The 16,980-nt window shown below is 42.4% G+C and overlaps 2 protein-coding genes across 3 annotated transcripts in view; one reads left to right on the forward strand and one right to left on the reverse strand.

The window, feature by feature from the left end:
- Window positions 1–3,838, reverse strand: part of EVC (EvC ciliary complex subunit 1) — an 84,421-nt gene extending 80,583 nt beyond the window's left edge. For both annotated transcript variants that reach the window (XM_075194646.1, XM_075194647.1), the window contains exon 1: window positions 3,489–3,838. In XM_075194646.1, coding sequence (XP_075050747.1) covers window positions 3,489–3,656 — 168 coding nt within the window. In that variant the 5' untranslated portion in view covers window positions 3,657–3,838. The remainder of the gene's footprint in view (window positions 1–3,488) is intronic.
- An 89-nt stretch (window positions 3,839–3,927) lies between these two features.
- Window positions 3,928–16,980, forward strand: part of EVC2 (EvC ciliary complex subunit 2) — a 116,128-nt gene continuing 103,075 nt past the window's right edge. Inside the window, exons 1-2 of the mRNA XM_075194648.1 lie at window positions 3,928–4,437; window positions 11,729–11,780. Coding sequence (XP_075050749.1) covers window positions 4,117–4,437; window positions 11,729–11,780 — 373 coding nt within the window. The 5' untranslated portion in view covers window positions 3,928–4,116. The remainder of the gene's footprint in view (window positions 4,438–11,728; window positions 11,781–16,980) is intronic.

Genomic DNA, 16,980 nt, shown 5'->3' on the forward strand with positions numbered 1-16,980 from the left:
CAGTCTCCTTTTATCGGATGAGAGGAAGACTGGGAGGCAGGAAAGCAAGCTCAATATAACAGCAGCTATACCATACTTGCCAACTTTCCAAAGTTGGCTTCCGGGAGCCTGCCGGGGGATGTGGGTGTGATGGGGACAAGGCTCCAAAATTTGCGTCATTTTGGACCCGCCCCCGCAACCGCGTCATTTTACAGCAGGGGACCTAATTCTGCCCACTTCACTAGGACGTGGGCAGATCCGGGAGATTGCCTCAATCCCCCGGGAGACTCCCGGACATCCGGGAGAGTTGGCAAGTATGAGCTATACTGATCGCTCTGCTTGTTCATACAGAGTGGAGCAACCAAGTAGTAAGTCATATAGCCAGCGTTGCTACAACAATGAGTAGTGTCAACATGGAAAAGGTCATGCTGGTAATGATCAGCCGATCAATGAATGTTTATCCATGAAACGATGGGACAGCTGCCATCAAGGCTTGAGGTTCTGCCAGTTTAGCTTGAGATCATTGGTAAGAATCTATTACAAGATGTAATCCAATAACAAGACTACAGTGCTGAAGGAATTACAAATACTTGATAGCTTATTTGTACACTGAAATTTAAAGTTGATATTTGTGTGCTACATGAAAAAACAGTCAGTATTTAACTTATGTGCAAAACAGAACACTAATTTAAACCCCTTGCATTGTAACATGGTTTTGTCCAGGAGACTTAAATAACACGTTTTTTAAGTTAAGATCCTTAATGAATCAGGCCCTATGACATTATATTGTATTTTAATGTACCTCAAACAATAAAAAACAAATGTATAGCTTGCAAACTGTTTGATACAAAATTGCTGCCTCCTACCTTTTGGATCAATATGTTCAGGCCTGAGTTAATGAGTCTATATAACCATTTTTTTTTATCCCATATGTCAATGTAATGGGGTGGGCATTGCACAGTCTAGACCAATGTTGGCTAACCTGTGATACGCCAGGTGTTGTGAAACTACAAGTCCCAGCATGCTTTGCCAATATATAGCAGCTTATTGCTGGAGAGGTATGCTGGGACTTGTACTTTCACAACACCTGGAGTGTCACAGGTTAGCCAACACTTGCCTAGACTAATATTTAATTTGTTTTATTTAGTATTTGTGCTACCTGCACCCTTTGCAGTATATTTAAATATCTCACACAAATGCTAGTACCTTGTTATGCATAAAAACTTAGTAAAACACTTTACCTATCACTGATCTGGACTTAATAATAATGGCAAGTACAGGTTTTAAAAGAAGCGGGTGGATTGTAACTGTTCCTTTCAGTAAAGTATTAACACAGCACTCTAGAAATAAATATGTCATAAGATTATGTTAGGGGTACCCTCTTCTGGGGTAAGCTGGATGCACTTCACACACTTCAGCCAGATATATCACACCTAGATTTATTCTCCAAGCATAAAAATAAGCAGAAACAAGAGTGCTACCCTATCCGGCTTCTAACAACACACAGGAACACCCCCTCTGATGTGAAGGACCTTGTGTCCCACACACATACAAAATATAGGGTTTATCTGTCCCCATTTGCAGTGTAACTTAGGAGGTATCCAACCTCCTCCGCAGGTGTCAGAGACTGATTGAGCTGCCTTGCAGCCTTTCACCAGCCCCACACAGGAGCAGCTCCTGATTACTAGCAGTATGAAATATATATATATATATATATATATATATATACACCGTATTTGCCGGCGTATAAGACGACTGGGCGTATAAGACGACCCCCAACATTTCCACTCAAAATATAGAGTTTGTTATATACTCGCCGTATAAGACTACCCCCTCTTCCGCACACCTTCCACACACCAAATAAAACGTAAAGGAACATCAGATTTGATTTCAACATGTTAATTTATATTCGAATGCCTATGACATGCAGGAAAACTGTCACAAAGCTGTATGTTATCAAACATGTACAGTAAACATAAAACAGTGCAAGTTTATTAAACGTAATACACTAGTCAATGATGGAAGGAAGATAACAAATAGAGGGAAAGAGCAAGTGCACACTTACCCCTTGGCATAATCTTTAATGCTTTTTCATTTGATTTCCAGTCCCGAACCATAATTTCTGTTTCTCCATATTGTCTTGCAGCAGCACAATTATTATGTTCCATGGCAAAGTTTACAACTTTAAGTTTAAAACTTACATCATATTTCTTTCTTTTTGCTGGTGCCATGATAGGGTTGATAGGGGTTTGACTGCTGGACATTTTCTATGCTGTATTGTGCTGTACAATGGTGCAGTTCTGTGGTTGGCTGTTGGCTGTTTACAAAGCCTGATTGGATTGGTCCCTGCTCCCTGTCTGCCCTCCCTGTCAGCAGAACGGGCCGGTCACGCCAAAAAGGCTGGCACCCCTGTATCGCTGCTGATGCTCGCCGCAGCCACGCTGATGACCTGCCGCGGCCGCACTGGATACCGCGCGATACTGGACCTGGTGTATAAGACGACCCCCCCACTTGGAGGTATGTTTTTCAGGGCAAAAAAGTAGTCTTATACGCCAGCAAATAGGGTATATATATATATATATATATATATATATATATATATATATATATATATATATATATATACACAGACACACACACACACATAATATATTTATATATATTTCTGTATATCATGGCTATATATTCTAGTTAACCATTCTACCTGCCTGATGGAATGTTGGAATGGAGTGCTGAGTGCATTACACATCTATTTCGACTGCCATAATGGATGGCTAAGGTACTGGCAGACTCATTCCAGCACCCGGAATGGATGGGTTACGTCTCAGAGCCCCATTCCAGCACCCGGAATGGATGGGTAACGTCTCAGAGCCCCATTCCGGCACCTGGAATGGATGGGTAAGGTCCTCAGAGCTCCATTCCAGCAGCCGTAATGGATGGCTAAGGTACTGGCAGACTCATTCCAGCACCCGGAATGGTTGGGTAAGGTGCTCAGAGCCCCATTCCGGCAGCCATTAAGGATGGTTGGGGTCCTCGCAGCTCAATTCCGGCAGCCGGAATGGATGTGCAATGCACTCAGTGATCCATCCCAACATACAGGCAGGTAGAACGGATAACTAGAATATATAGCAGTGATATACAGAAATATATATATAAATATAGTGTGTGTATTTTTATACACACACATGCACACAATACATTATATATGTAATTAATATGTGTAACAGTTGTTCCACACCTTACAGAGAACATATCTGTGTACCATAACAGAATGCACTATACAGGCAGAGAAAACACCAACAAGCTACACTCAGGACACCAAGCAGCAGAGGGTGTTGCAGGGAGTCAAGTCATTGTGGTGTTCCGGCATTCCGGTTTTCACCCACACCCGAAACCATAGTATGGAACGTTCATAGAAATCCAAATAAACTTTTCTGGTCTCAGAGAAGCATGCCCTATAGAGTGATGAAACAAACCCCTGTAGTTGAGGACATGTAAATAGCACCTACCTTCCTGGACAGAAGCGGCAGCAGCACAAACCAGCAGAGAAGTCCGGCTGCAGTGACCCCGATCACACAGCCCAGGACCACCGCAGTCGCCAGTAGCCCGGGGACCACCTGGAGAGAATCCACAGTGAACGTCAGTTCTATATCAGACACACAGCCAGTGCCAGCCATGGTGGGCACCGGGCACCTAATCCCTGTGTATAATATAGTCCATGTTATGTGTGAGTGTCTAATGCAGCTACACAGGGGCCCTATAATTAGCTGGATGCCCCCGGGATACAGAAGATAACCGAGCTCTCAACTTGACAAAAGTTTCCATGGAAGTTTTTTTGTATAGAGAAGTCACTACAACTCCCATAATGCAAAGAAAAGAGGAGGAGAGGGGTCGGATTACTGCTCCTTTCACCAATCTCAGCCGGGAGGTGGGATCACACATTCCTAAAACACTCATTTTTCTGTGCAGAGTCCCAACTCCTTCCTCCTGTGGAAGTGATCACTGAGTACACTGCAATGTAATGGATTCCGTGCAGGCAACATTGTGTCACTCACAGAGGACCGCCAGTAAGCTGTGCCAGGCTGTGCAAGATGGGCAGATACACTGACTGGTTCCCCAGCTGACCCCACTCATTGTATGTCTTCTACAGCTCATTCCTCCTTCCCGAGAGACTGGAGCTCTGGTATGATGGAAGATGAACCCTATGTGTGGATGGCAGCCTGTCTCAGGGCTCACCCCTTTGGTGCCACACTGCTCCTCCTGATTTTAAATTTAACATATATTAACCCCATCTACGTGATGTGCAGTTCTTCCTTATTAAATGTGGATGAGATCAAAACATCTCCATATAAGCAATTGAGAGAGAATTATGGAGGCCTCATGGATGCCAGATCACCCAGTGCCATCCCTGATTGCATGCCCCTGGGCAAGGACCCAGGTGATGCCATAGTGGTTCAGGTAAGAGACTGTACAACGATGCTAATCAAAAATTAATGCTTCTATTTCCTTCTGTGAGCATCTGATATATGGATGGATTGGTGACACATTTTACAACCTATCTTAATAATCCATCCATCTTTAAACTAGATAGCTGTTTATTTCATACATTTTAAATGTTGGAGCTTTGTAATGCTACTTTTTCAAGAAGAAAGATGTAGAGAATTTTTTGTTATTTGTTTTTTTATTATTATTTTCAATAAAATAACTGCTAGAAGTTAAAGTGAAAATAACATATTGGAATGCACACCATTAAAAAAAAATGCATTAACAAAGTACTACAGAATTTTAGTAGGTCTTATACACGCCTTTACTTCTGGAGGTCATTATAAACTGATCAGAGTTTGGCTTGTTAAGGTGGATAATAGGCACAGAGTGGAGATGAACATAGAAAGTGGTTATCTGCATTACCTGCTCCTACAACCTAGAGGAGAAGTCACAGAAATCTGAGTGAGTTCTCTGAACAGCGCTGTGGAATTAGTGGCGCTCTATAATAGATGATGATGATAATGAGGAATGCAGAGGTGCTGGGCTCACACTCCAGCAGAACCTTACAATTACCACATCTGTTCCACTGGACAACACAGTACATTAATCTTTTCTGCTGAGTTCAGTAAAGTCGTTTCTCCCAAGATTATTTGGAATCCAGCTATAGGGGTTGACATAGGCTTGGGTCCCACACTTGAGCATCTTACAGTATTACTAATGACCAGTCCTACCTACCCTGGCAGCATGCACAATTATGGCCAATTGATATATATATATGTATCACAGGAACTGAGCTGCAAAAACGGCGCACAGAAATTAAAATGTATATAAAGTGTTATGGTTTGTAGGAAATAAATATTGTGGGGAAAATTATTTTTGCACAGCAATAATCTCTGCAATCCGAAGACGGAGAAAGCGAATTACAGCGTACAGAAACGGTAGTTTACACTCCGTTATATAACATACTTGCCTACTCTCCCGGAATTACCAGAAGGCTCCTGAATTTCGAGAAGTCTTCCCGGACTCCGGGAAGAGTAGGCAAACCTCCCGGATTCGCTGAAATTCACAGCAGTGAATGGCGAGGCTTAATTGCGTCATTACGCCTCGCCCCCGCTATTCAGTGCCGTGAATTTCGGCATTTTATGGTGGAGGCGGGGCCATGGTGATGCGACGACGTCACCACGACCCCTCCTCCTACCCCCTGTCACATGACTTCTCCCCCGGGAGATCTTTTGAAAGTTGGCATGCATGGTATATAATAATGGATATTAGTGCTCCAGGTCTCTGTCAGTGACTTCCAGTCGCAGCTTCTCTAAGATCATATTCAGGACATCAGTGATCATGTCTATACATCTCATCTTCTGTCAACTTCTTCATTAATACGGTAAAACTGCGCATAATTACCCTTAATACGGTAATTGGTGGATTTTTACTCGCGGCTTCCTGAGCTGCGAGAAAAATCTAGATAGCTTATATTGCTATCTAGATTTGAGAAGAACTTTGTTTTTTCATGGTTGCACTCAGAGGCCCAGCAAAAATAGTGGCAGTGTTTGCAGTTGGTTATCTTTAATATGTTCGGAAATTGGTCACAGGATGATAAATTCTGAAACTTATTTTATATTTAACGGGCGTAAATGTGCCGACAATCCGCAAAATCACTACGCATGCCCAGAACTGGTCCATACTCCACAGAACGCAGCCACAATCAAACGCAAAGATCGCTTAACTACAGCATACGATCAGGAGCAACTGTAAAAATGTATTTAATGTACAGCAGACATCCATAACATAAAAGGAAATGTATTTAATGGCAAAAAAATACGTAAAAACACTTTTTTTTCATTTCTTCAATGTTTTATCATCAATGCTGATATTATTACAGGTGACATTAATTGAATGCTGTGTTTGTTGTTTTTTTGTTTTGTTTTTTTTCTTTAATTTTATATTCCACTTGGGTATTGGATGGATCATACAGTGTCTTTTCTAGTAAAGCAGAACAGACCTGCACTTGTAATCACAGTGCCGTAACTAGACATTTTAGTGCCCTGGGCGAGACAGGGCACTGGCGCCCCCCATCTAAATGGGAGTGACATTTGCCAAGTGGGTGTGGCCAACCTAATGTGGGGGTGTGGCTATCACTTTACTTAAAGAATTCTGCGGGAAAGTCTCAGTCTAATTCAGTGCCAGGTAGCGGGTGGCTGCTGCGCCTCCTTGGGCTTGCGCCCCTTGGCGATGGCACCGCCCACACATGCCTAGTTACAGCTCTGCAAAGGGGTCAGAATCTGCATTGATTTGTCAAGAAATTCAGTTTCATGATAATAATAATAATAATAATATTTGGCATGTCATCTATTATTAAGTCATAATTATTTTAATCTAGCAATAGTAACATTTAAAGCATTTACCACCCTTAGATGACTTTAATGTATTAGCTTGTATGGTCTCCTGCAACGTTTAATACATTGATTTTCTCATGTGCTTTTCAGCCATTTATTTAATTTGTAGCACCCTGCAGGGCATTCCTTATAAATGCCATTATCAGTAATAACGAATGACCCACAAATTGTAATATACATTTGGATTATTTTACATAATATTTTACATGTGGAGCCAGTCTCATGGTCGAGCTTACCGTGCTTGTTAACAGATACTTTGCAAAACCCAGATTTCGAAATATGATTATTGAACTTCATTAATAAAAAGCAGTTGAGGAGGACAGGGAAATAAGGTTATAATTATTTCTTGCAGCTGTCTATAAACATCTAAACCTAGCAGGGAGCTGAGAGATAGTACCACAATGTCAGATGAAAATCAATTAAAACCACTTTACTAACCATTAGAAAGCATAAGAAAGTCCATAATCATCTTAAGTACTTCTGATATGTCCTTAGGTGTATGCAGACTGACATTCTGGACAATGACTTGGTTGTCCACACAGTGGGCGTGGGGGTGGGGGCGGGGGGAGAGATTTTTTTCTTCAGCCTCTTGCCTTTCCGCAGTGGAACGCATGTGCGTTCCAATGACAGGAAGTTCGGCATTTGGAACGCAAATGCGTTCCAAATGCCGAACTTCCTGCTTTCGGTGGAACGCATATGCGTTCCACTGCACTGCTTTTGATGCCGGGAATGTTGCTTGTAGGGGAGATTGTAGGGGAGCTTGTAGAACCGCGATTCATCTGGGCACAGAGGCTGGTATCGGGCGGCTGCGCCTCCTTGGGCTTGCGCCCTGGGCGGTCGCACCGCCCGCACCGCCGTCGTTACGGCTCTGTGTAATCATCACCACACCACACGTATCTTCACATCCGTTACCTGTTGATTCGGGTGTACGTACACCCGATTTACGTGCGTTTTAAAATAAGCTCACATTACGCTCCTCAGTATGCCCTTAGTGTTTGTCTTGTTTTTGCATTGAACTAACTGACATTATCTGTTTTGTTTGATATTTTTTTTTTTTACATACAAAGTTGTGGATTTTTTAATATACTTAAACACAGTACGTAAAATGCTAAAAGGATAACTCTAGTTAAAATGGGTTTGTCTGTTTAGCTGACATACATTTGCCTCCTCCAAACTAGCAGTACATGGGGATCCTATGCCTGGGCCTCCCTGTTTTCGGAGAGCTTACACTTGGTCCGTAGCTTTGATACTGGGGCTGATAAGGACTCAGACAGCTTCTTATTCATTATTTTAGATTTAATATTTAATTTGTGCAAGTAATAGATTGTGAAATTACTTTTCAGGTCTGGGGTAAATTACTCTTGCTTTGAGATTTAACTATTGTATGAACGTCTAGCTGGATATAAACTTAATATTACTAGGTTATTATGTATGCTGAGATTTGTATCTGCAGTAATTGCAATTCAGCTTTCTGACCCTGCCTGCAAAGGTATCAATCACAATGGTAAATTAAGAAATATTAGTCAGGGAATATGCTCAAGATTGTGTTTAATTTATGTCCAACGTTTTGCAGCCTTGGGTACACTAGGTAATGATGGGATATTAGTATGCAGTACACAATTATGCTCACTTAAAGTGAATCTTTCATCTGTATATACACTGATGGCAGCCATCTTACTGCTGAACCAATATGTATGAGAATGCAGCCTATTGGCTCTCCAGCACCCTGTGACCTCACTGAGGTACTTGGTGCCCCAGTGATTTCATTGGTTTCTTGGGAATTGATAGGCTGCATGATGTCACTAGTAGCCCCTAGACATTGTCATGAATATTAATTCTTCCAACAAAGGGGATATCTACTCTGTGTTTTAGCAATGGGGGCACATTAAGTTTCTGTTAAATATATCAGCCTACACATGGAAAATTATTATTTTATAACAGTTTTTTTTTACCTAGTGGCATGAGCAGTCTTAGTTTCCGTCCGCCCATTGCGCAATTGATAGAATCGTGTCATCATGTCTCCTGCCCTGTCCATTTCATTTGGGAAGTTGTCGGGATGTGGAAGGGTAGCCTTCTCTCCCCAAAAGTTGATTCTCCCGGACGCCATTATAATTGACTTTATCAAGTGTAATTTAAGATTAATTGTTTAATGCTGAAAAGAGAATGATTGCAATGTTTGTATGTTAGTTTTCTTGTTTGACATGGCTGGTTTGACTATTTTGACCCTGTACTTATGTTGTGTTTTATTCATTTTTTGATACCACAACATGTACTTCTGTGTGAATGATCCCTTGCAGAATAATACCATGGTAAGCGACTACATTATGATGTAATTTCATTTACCATGGTAATCCGTGGAGGGCTGGCAAATTTTAGCCCGGGGGGCCAAGGCTCGACTCAGCAGCTTATTAGGAACATTTTAAAGGGGAAAAAAAGCAGGTGGCCCAATGACCCAGCCCAGGGTAGCCCGTTATGGGACCGGCCCCGGGGGCAGATGCCCCCCTGCCCCCCCAGCCCAGGCTCCCCCTGATGGTAATCCTGTTTTCTCCTGAATGTATTATTGTGGTACTTCTTCATAAGGAGACATTTCTATAGAAATTGATCATTCTAAAGCTTTAAGCATTGTCTGTGAAAGTGATGTAGGGATATGAGGATGTGGTTTAGCAAAGATAATACGTTCAAGATTCGTAAGCGTCTCTTTTTTCCCAGAACATTGATATTTTTTGTATTTTGCACTTCACTTTAAGGGGCCCATTTATTCCGTATTTTCATTAAATTTTCTCGAAAAATGCAGTTTTCAAGGAGTAGACGCAAATATAAGTAGGGACCAAATGTATCAACAGAGCATCGCAGCAGATATCACAGATAACTGCTGCTTTGCATTTTTTATCGAAATCCATTGTAGTCCCCATATGACAAGTAATGAAAAAGCATTTACACATACGGTAATGTGCGTCAGCTCAGACACACACAGCTCAGGCTGGCATACATTACTGTATGTGTAAGTTTTCAGGTCTGCTGTATGCATACTTGCCAACTCTCCCGGAATGTAGGGCTCGGGCTCCCGGGAGAGCAGGCAAATATCCTGCATATGGCATCTTGCTCCTCAAAATGACGCGATCCACTGTGAATCGCATCATTTTGGCCCCCGCGACAAAAACAGCATTTTGTTGCGGGGGCGGAGCCAAAATTACGCACATTACCATGCCCCGCCCTCCAACCACCCCCACCTGCCTGGGATCTCCCGGTAAATAACTTACCAAAGGTTGGCAAGTATGGCTGTATGGGGAGAGCATTGCGGTACAGGGATCTTCAGTTCCCTCACCGCATCTTACTGCTCTCCTCTCCGGTCACTATAGCGAAGGTGGTCACTTTGTGCTCGTGACCATAGTAAAGATGGGAGAGGGGATTTCACAGGAACACAGGTTTTCGGGACTGCTGTTTCTGTTGAAGTTTTGTAATAAATGCACACGGTCTTTTAATCCTTACCTCTACGATAAAGATTTGAAGGGGATCATGTTAAAAATGTGGTCATTCTTAAATATGCCCCTAAGGGTGGTACTTTCCATGTCATGTTTAGAGCACAGCCTGTAATCACTGCTTATTGAAATGATTCATTGCTATGAATAAAATGGAGAGGATATCACGCTAAGGGGTCGATTTATAAAGGTGTGATTAGCTATAAAAACGATGAAAGGAGCAGTTTTCTCCATAACATGGCCATCGTATAATATATAAAGACTTCAATGCAGGAGAAATCATAGGTATAATAGCGAAAGAAAGTCTTTGTGGAGGACTGGGCATGGTAAATTGCAGCTGTACTGCATCATGTATCGCTGCAATTTGCAGAGGCATGTTACAGGGAAAATGTTTTATTATTTAACTAAAGCATTTTTAACTTATATGACACATATATTATTATTTTTGACCTTTTTTTTTTTTTTTGTTTAATTTTTTTTTTCCAAGTCCAGGTTACCACTTTGATTGTGCATGCGTGAACCAGAAAGCCAGTGCATAGCCCTCCACACTGTCAGCCAGTATCGCCGCATTGCAGAATATCACTCTGCTGCCCAGACAAAATTTTAATAGTAAATTGTGACGAGAGAAAATCTTTGCTGACACTGAGCAGTGGTAAACTTGTCACACAAAACATTTTAATTATTCCTATAAACTGTAAGCTGTAAAAGCGCCAGTGGGCCGCCACTCTTAATCATACTTGCCAACTCTCCCGGAAAGTCCGGGAGACACCTGAAATTCGGGTCAGTCTCCCGGGCTCCCTCGTGAGCTGGCATTTCTCCTGCATAACGGAATTCACTTGTAAAATGACGTGATTCACCGAGAATTGTGTCATTGTGGCCCTGCCCCCATGTCAAAACGTCATTTTACTCGTGGGGACGGGGCCAAAATTACGCGTTTTGAGGCGCCCCGCCCATTAGTCACGCCCCTCTCCCGGACGTCGCCTACTGATAGTAGGCAAGTATGCCCTTAATGCATAGTTAACCATTCTCCAGGAATGTCTGTGAGACTCCCATATCAGAGGAAGACTTCCGCTGAGAGCATTCAGTTCTCCCGCAGTATCACCTGCCTGCAAAGTGGGCGGGGACATCATACGGCTTGTCCCGTCTACTTGATGATGCAAATGATGTCATGAAGTCCCGCCCACCTCTTCTTGTCATCTCCACATTTATCTGGCTTTATCTATCTGGATATCAGTAGTTTGTAGTTATCTTGCTATTATCTTTTTACCTTTTTATAGGCTCAATAAATCTCATGTATTAAGCACTTGTTTGGCTTGTATTTTGCTGTAAGCTTTAGCCCTTGTACAGTTATACTCACATTCTTATTTATTTTACATTTTCTGTTTATAGAGTCTAGATCACAGACCACTAAGGACTGAAATCGCAGCAGGACCTGGTAAAGGTACGTTTCCTTCTTGTTGTTGTTCCCTTACCCTTACTGACCTTCCCTGTTTGTCTTTCTATTATCACATCTGTGGTGGTGGTTTCTCTAGTCTATAGTGGTGGTGAGTAAGTGATAATTAATTTTCCAATTGTTGGTCAGACCTTTTTTTTTTAAAGGGGGAGTGCACTTTTGGGCAACCCCTTCTCAAGAAAAATGACTTTACAGAAAATAGATGGGTTTCCCCACAGGCTCTCGGACTCTTTACTTAGCTCACAATCAAGTTCTTTAGCTAACGGAGGGTGAAGGGATATCCGATGAGGGGGTGTTTCATTTTTTCTTTATAAGAAGTGAACAACACCTGTTTTACCTTTTACTGATGATTTCAGGAGCCTGATGGTGTCTGATGACGACTGGATAAGTTCTAATGTAGTTTGATCAGAATTTACTACAGAAAAAGATCTCTTTGCAATTAACCATACCTCTCAACATTGTTATAAAGTCCCTGTGGAGACAGAAGTGTGTGTGTGTGCTGTTGCTGTGGTTAGGTCACATAGGTGGTGTGTGTCATGCAGGCAGGGACGTACCTAGCTCTACAAGTCCTCCTCCAATCCCTTCCTTGAAAACTTCTCTGCAATATTGCGTTCTCTGGATTGCACAGCAATAACACAAGGACCCACCTACCCACTGTCCCAGCAGTTGGGTGAAATTCTTCACTGCCTAGGGCACTCCCCCAAAATCAGGAGCCTAGGGAGGTACGTTTATGCCAAACTAGAGGAATATATTAAAATAATATTGATTGAAATGCGTTGACAGCAATGTATCATGTGTTGCTGAGCGCACGTACTCTGCCACCAATCAACAACAATTAGGGGCATATTCAATTAGCCGCGATGTTCTTCTAAACATTGTGGTTGCACATGTTTTCTGGTACTACAGTACCTCAACATCGCAGGTTTCCTCGTGCTCCCCTGTGGAGAGGGGGTCAAAGAGAATTCCACAATGTTACATTGCCATGGAGTGCCTTTGCGACTGTTCCGGATTCACTCCGTGGCTAATTGAAATACCCCGTGAAGACATAACTAAGATATAACGGTCCACAAATATAGAAGACTGCTTTTACTTATTGATCAAGCACATAACCGTCAGATAAATAGAGGCTGTGGAGCAGTATAACATTTTAAAGTTAAATTAGCAAACTTTTTTAACCATATCATTATTTTTCAAAATATAAGCACATATTTTTCCCGCTTCCCAGCTAAGATAGAAAGATCAACTTCCTCCTTAGTGCCCACAATTAAATGTTAATAATAAATTAGTGTCATCTCTTGGGCTTTATATTCTGTGCCAGTATTTGAATATTTGCCCGAACATCAATAGTGGCCAATTGTAGGATTGATTGAAAATTCTTATTACTCAGTCTGTTCTCATTCCAAAGCAGCATTTTTGCACAACTTAGGATATTCTTGGCACACACCTGGGAAACTCAATAAACCCCTTCTTTTCATATGTCACAGGATGGAAGAGCAACATGTTCAAGTTGTAATTCTAGCAGAGCTTCATCATGAACTCAGAATGTAGATCAAATATTGCTTGAAGATCTGCAAGTTTTGTCTACATTCTCAGACAGGTTTCAGTTACTAGGAAATATTGTTTGAATTGTTGGGAAATTCACAAGATCAACTTATTCAAGTTGGGATTGGCGCAATCTCTGTTGTTTTCATTAGAAAGTAAGTTTTTAGAAATTTGAGTAGCAATATAATTTTCCCCTTGTAGTTTTATGTTGAGTGTGTTCAGATGTTGAGTTATGTCCACTAATTTTGGATTTCTTATACAATTTCCCCCCTTTGAACAAGAAATAATTTTATTCCTTCCAACAATTTTTTAACAAAAATTGTTTGAAGATTTTCCCTCGAATTATCCACCTTACATCTGTGTAAAAAAGAAAAAAGTTTCTTGATACTCTACTTCAATCTCTTCTAGAGTCCCTGTATGATCTTGCGGGTTTTAAGCAATGTCTCTTTAACGGTGTGGACACTGCAGTAGTGTGGTGCAGTGCAATGGGTTTCACAATAAATTGGACATACTCTGTAGCAAAATATAACTTTATTAACACTCCTGTTCACTTCAGCGCAATTATTTTTAAAGTAAATTTGTGCAGCTCTTCTCCTCCAGCTTAGATCTTAAGTGGTTCAAGCAAAAACGGTTACAAAACACCTCTCCTTAAACTGCTGGTGTAATGAGCCACAAGTTAGCAGTTCGGTTGCATAGCATCAGTATCACAGTACAGACCAGCTTCTCCTGGTCACAGTATTTCCACAGCTAGTCACTGTTAAACCTCTCTCTGCTCCCTTTCTGTAGGCACGCTCATGGGATGTCTGCTTCTACTTGTCACACATACAAGTCACTGCACTCCAATGTAGCTTCTCTCCACTGCAGTTCAGACACACTCTGTGTACTCTCACCTGGGGGTAAATGTATGAAGCTCCGGGTTCTTCAACACCCGCGATTTCGGCGTCTTCAGCGCTTAAATTTAAAGCGGCGCTGCCTTGTAAAGGGAAGTTTCCTTTACAAGGCAGCGCCGCTTTAAATTTAAGCGCTGAAGACGCCGAACTCGCGGGTGTTGAAGAACCCGGAGCTTCATACATTTACCCCCTGGTGTGGGGATATCACACACTTGCTTGAGTTGGCTCTAACACTCTGTCGCTAGTGTACTCTGTCTCGTAACTCACCCCTCCTCTGTGGGGGTAATATCCCTTCTCTGTCCAACTCTCAGCCCCTCCTGGGTCACATTCACCTAGTTGCTGACTCACTGCTTTTTGCAGCATCCTTCTCTATGATCTCTTCTCCCTCAGTGCAGGCACACTGCCACATCATCATCATCATCATCATCACCATTTATTTATGTAGCACCACTGATTCTGCAGCGCTGTACAGAGAACTCACTCACATCAGTCCCTGCCCCATTGGGGCTTAGTCTAAATTCCGTAACATACACACATAGACACAGACAGACAGACAGACTAGGGTTAATTTTGATAGCAACCAATTAACCTACTATGATGTTTTTGGAATGTGGGAGGAAACTGGAGCACCCGGAGAAACCCACGCAAACACGGGGAGAACATACAAACTCCACACAGATAAGGCCATGGTCGGGAATTGAACTCATGATCCCAGCGTTGTGAGGCAGAAGTGCTAACCACTAAGCCACTGTGCTGCCCTACGCAGCAATCCCACCCTGTCACACCCTGCTCCCCCTCTCTGGGGTCGCATCTTCATTTCTTAGTCAGAGGACTCTTTCTCCTGGAGTTAGTGTGTCCCCCATCTATCTGTGAATATTGGGGACTCCTTACGGTATGGGGCTCCCCAGCTAACAACTAAATCTGGCCCAAATGGCAATCTGTGATGGACTCACTTGGAATACTGGGGGGCCCCTTCCCCCCCCCCCCCCTGGCCCAGGTCCCTGGCTATGACACACCCCTCCCTAAGGTGGGAAACTTGAGTCTTTTAAAGACTCGGGTCCCCTATTGGACTGTCCTAATGGCTGAATGGGCACTTTAACATCTTGCCGTTCAGCCACACCTCTAATGCTGCGCCCGTGTAACCACCAGTCTTATGAGGCTCACATCTCAAAACTAGTTTGCCCTCCCAGTGACCCCGCCTGTAGTTACCGGGAGGCAGGTTTCTGAATAATGGAGGGGGCATTACACTGAAATGTTTTGAACTGGTGATGGTTAAGGGGTCTATTTATTAAGAGCCCACCGATAACCATTTTTTGTCGGGCAATCGCAGGAGGCCCACGGTGATGGCTGCCCGCCGGATATATCCTTTACCGGTCGGGGGCTTTGGTAAATAGGAAGAAGTGCTAAATCCTGCAAAAACTCCCGCTGTTGCAGGATTTAGGGTTTATGTCTCTTTAGTAAATAGACCCTTTAGTCCTCTGGATTTTATGAAGTTAACAGTACTGAAAACAACATAACATTTTCAAAACCAAGTTCGTTTCCACACAATGATTCCAGGGGAATAGTGCAGGGGAACACCAGGGTGTTTTCCTAACAAAGACTTCATTCCACCCTTGGAGCCTGTCATGAATGGAACTCTATCAGTAACAATACCAATAAGCTTGGTCATATCTAGACCCATCTTCGCACATATTTCCAAAACACCACCTAGAAGATCCGTTGTCTCTTTGCAGATAAACACCAATGACTGGGCTGGTGAGGATGTGGATGCATCTTGCAGAGAAGTTTTTTTTTGTTTTGTTTTTGCTTTATCCTTTGCCTATACTGAAATGTCCTCAGCCATATCAACAATCCTATGCTGATTAGTCCTATGATTGAGATTTATACAGCATTTTAAAGTACAGAGGTTATTTATTATCGGAGGATCTCAGCAGGTATCAGAGATATCTAGATCGGTCTTGGCCTCTTCAATCGCAAATACACTCTCCATAAGTGTCTATGGGTACTGTGAAAATGTCTGAAATTTGGAGCTTTGTCCTATGGGGATTCCGTTCTGTCCTAGGGGGATATCATCGCAGGAGAGGGATCTTCAAATCCCTACCCAGAAAAGGGAGATAAGAAGCAAAATCCACTGCGTAAGTGAAGAATTTCTTAAGTTAAGATGAAAATCCGTTTCTTCTTAAAAATAAGCATCTTAACTTTTGCTTAAGATAAGATCACTAATGAATCAGGCCCCTGGATATTACTTTTGCGACGTTACTCTATGCAATTTTTAACGTGAAACCATTATTAAATATTTCGCGAGGACATAGCTCTGATATCTCAAAGCTAACTTCTTCAGCAATTTCACTCTTTATATGCCTTGTTTAATATTGTTTGCTGTACATTAATTGGTCTATTTATGAATGTATGCATTTTCCCCCCGTAAAATAGCATCTGTTATCGCTGCTTTTGCAGATGTGTTTTCGTAGGCATTTATAATTAAAGTCAGGCTGGGATAGCCCCTCCGATTAAAGACCGTCCCGGAAAAGATTGTACAATCTTGACCATTGCGGTGAAACCGTTTGCTTCCAGGGTTTACCTCAGCTATCTGCATGCGCGACCCTAATTCCGTGAACTGTCCCATAACATGCTTCATCCAGCCCACGGCTCTAGCTTGGTCTGATGGGCATAGTATACCTACCTGGGAGGGCTTCCAGACCTGCTCTTACTGTGCACAGGAGGCAGTCTGAAGCTTAGTGGTGAAATAACTGTCC

The sequence above is a fragment of the Mixophyes fleayi genome, chromosome 1 (genome assembly GCF_038048845.1).
Source record: "Mixophyes fleayi isolate aMixFle1 chromosome 1, aMixFle1.hap1, whole genome shotgun sequence".
NCBI classification, from domain to species: domain Eukaryota; kingdom Metazoa; phylum Chordata; class Amphibia; order Anura; family Limnodynastidae; genus Mixophyes; species Mixophyes fleayi.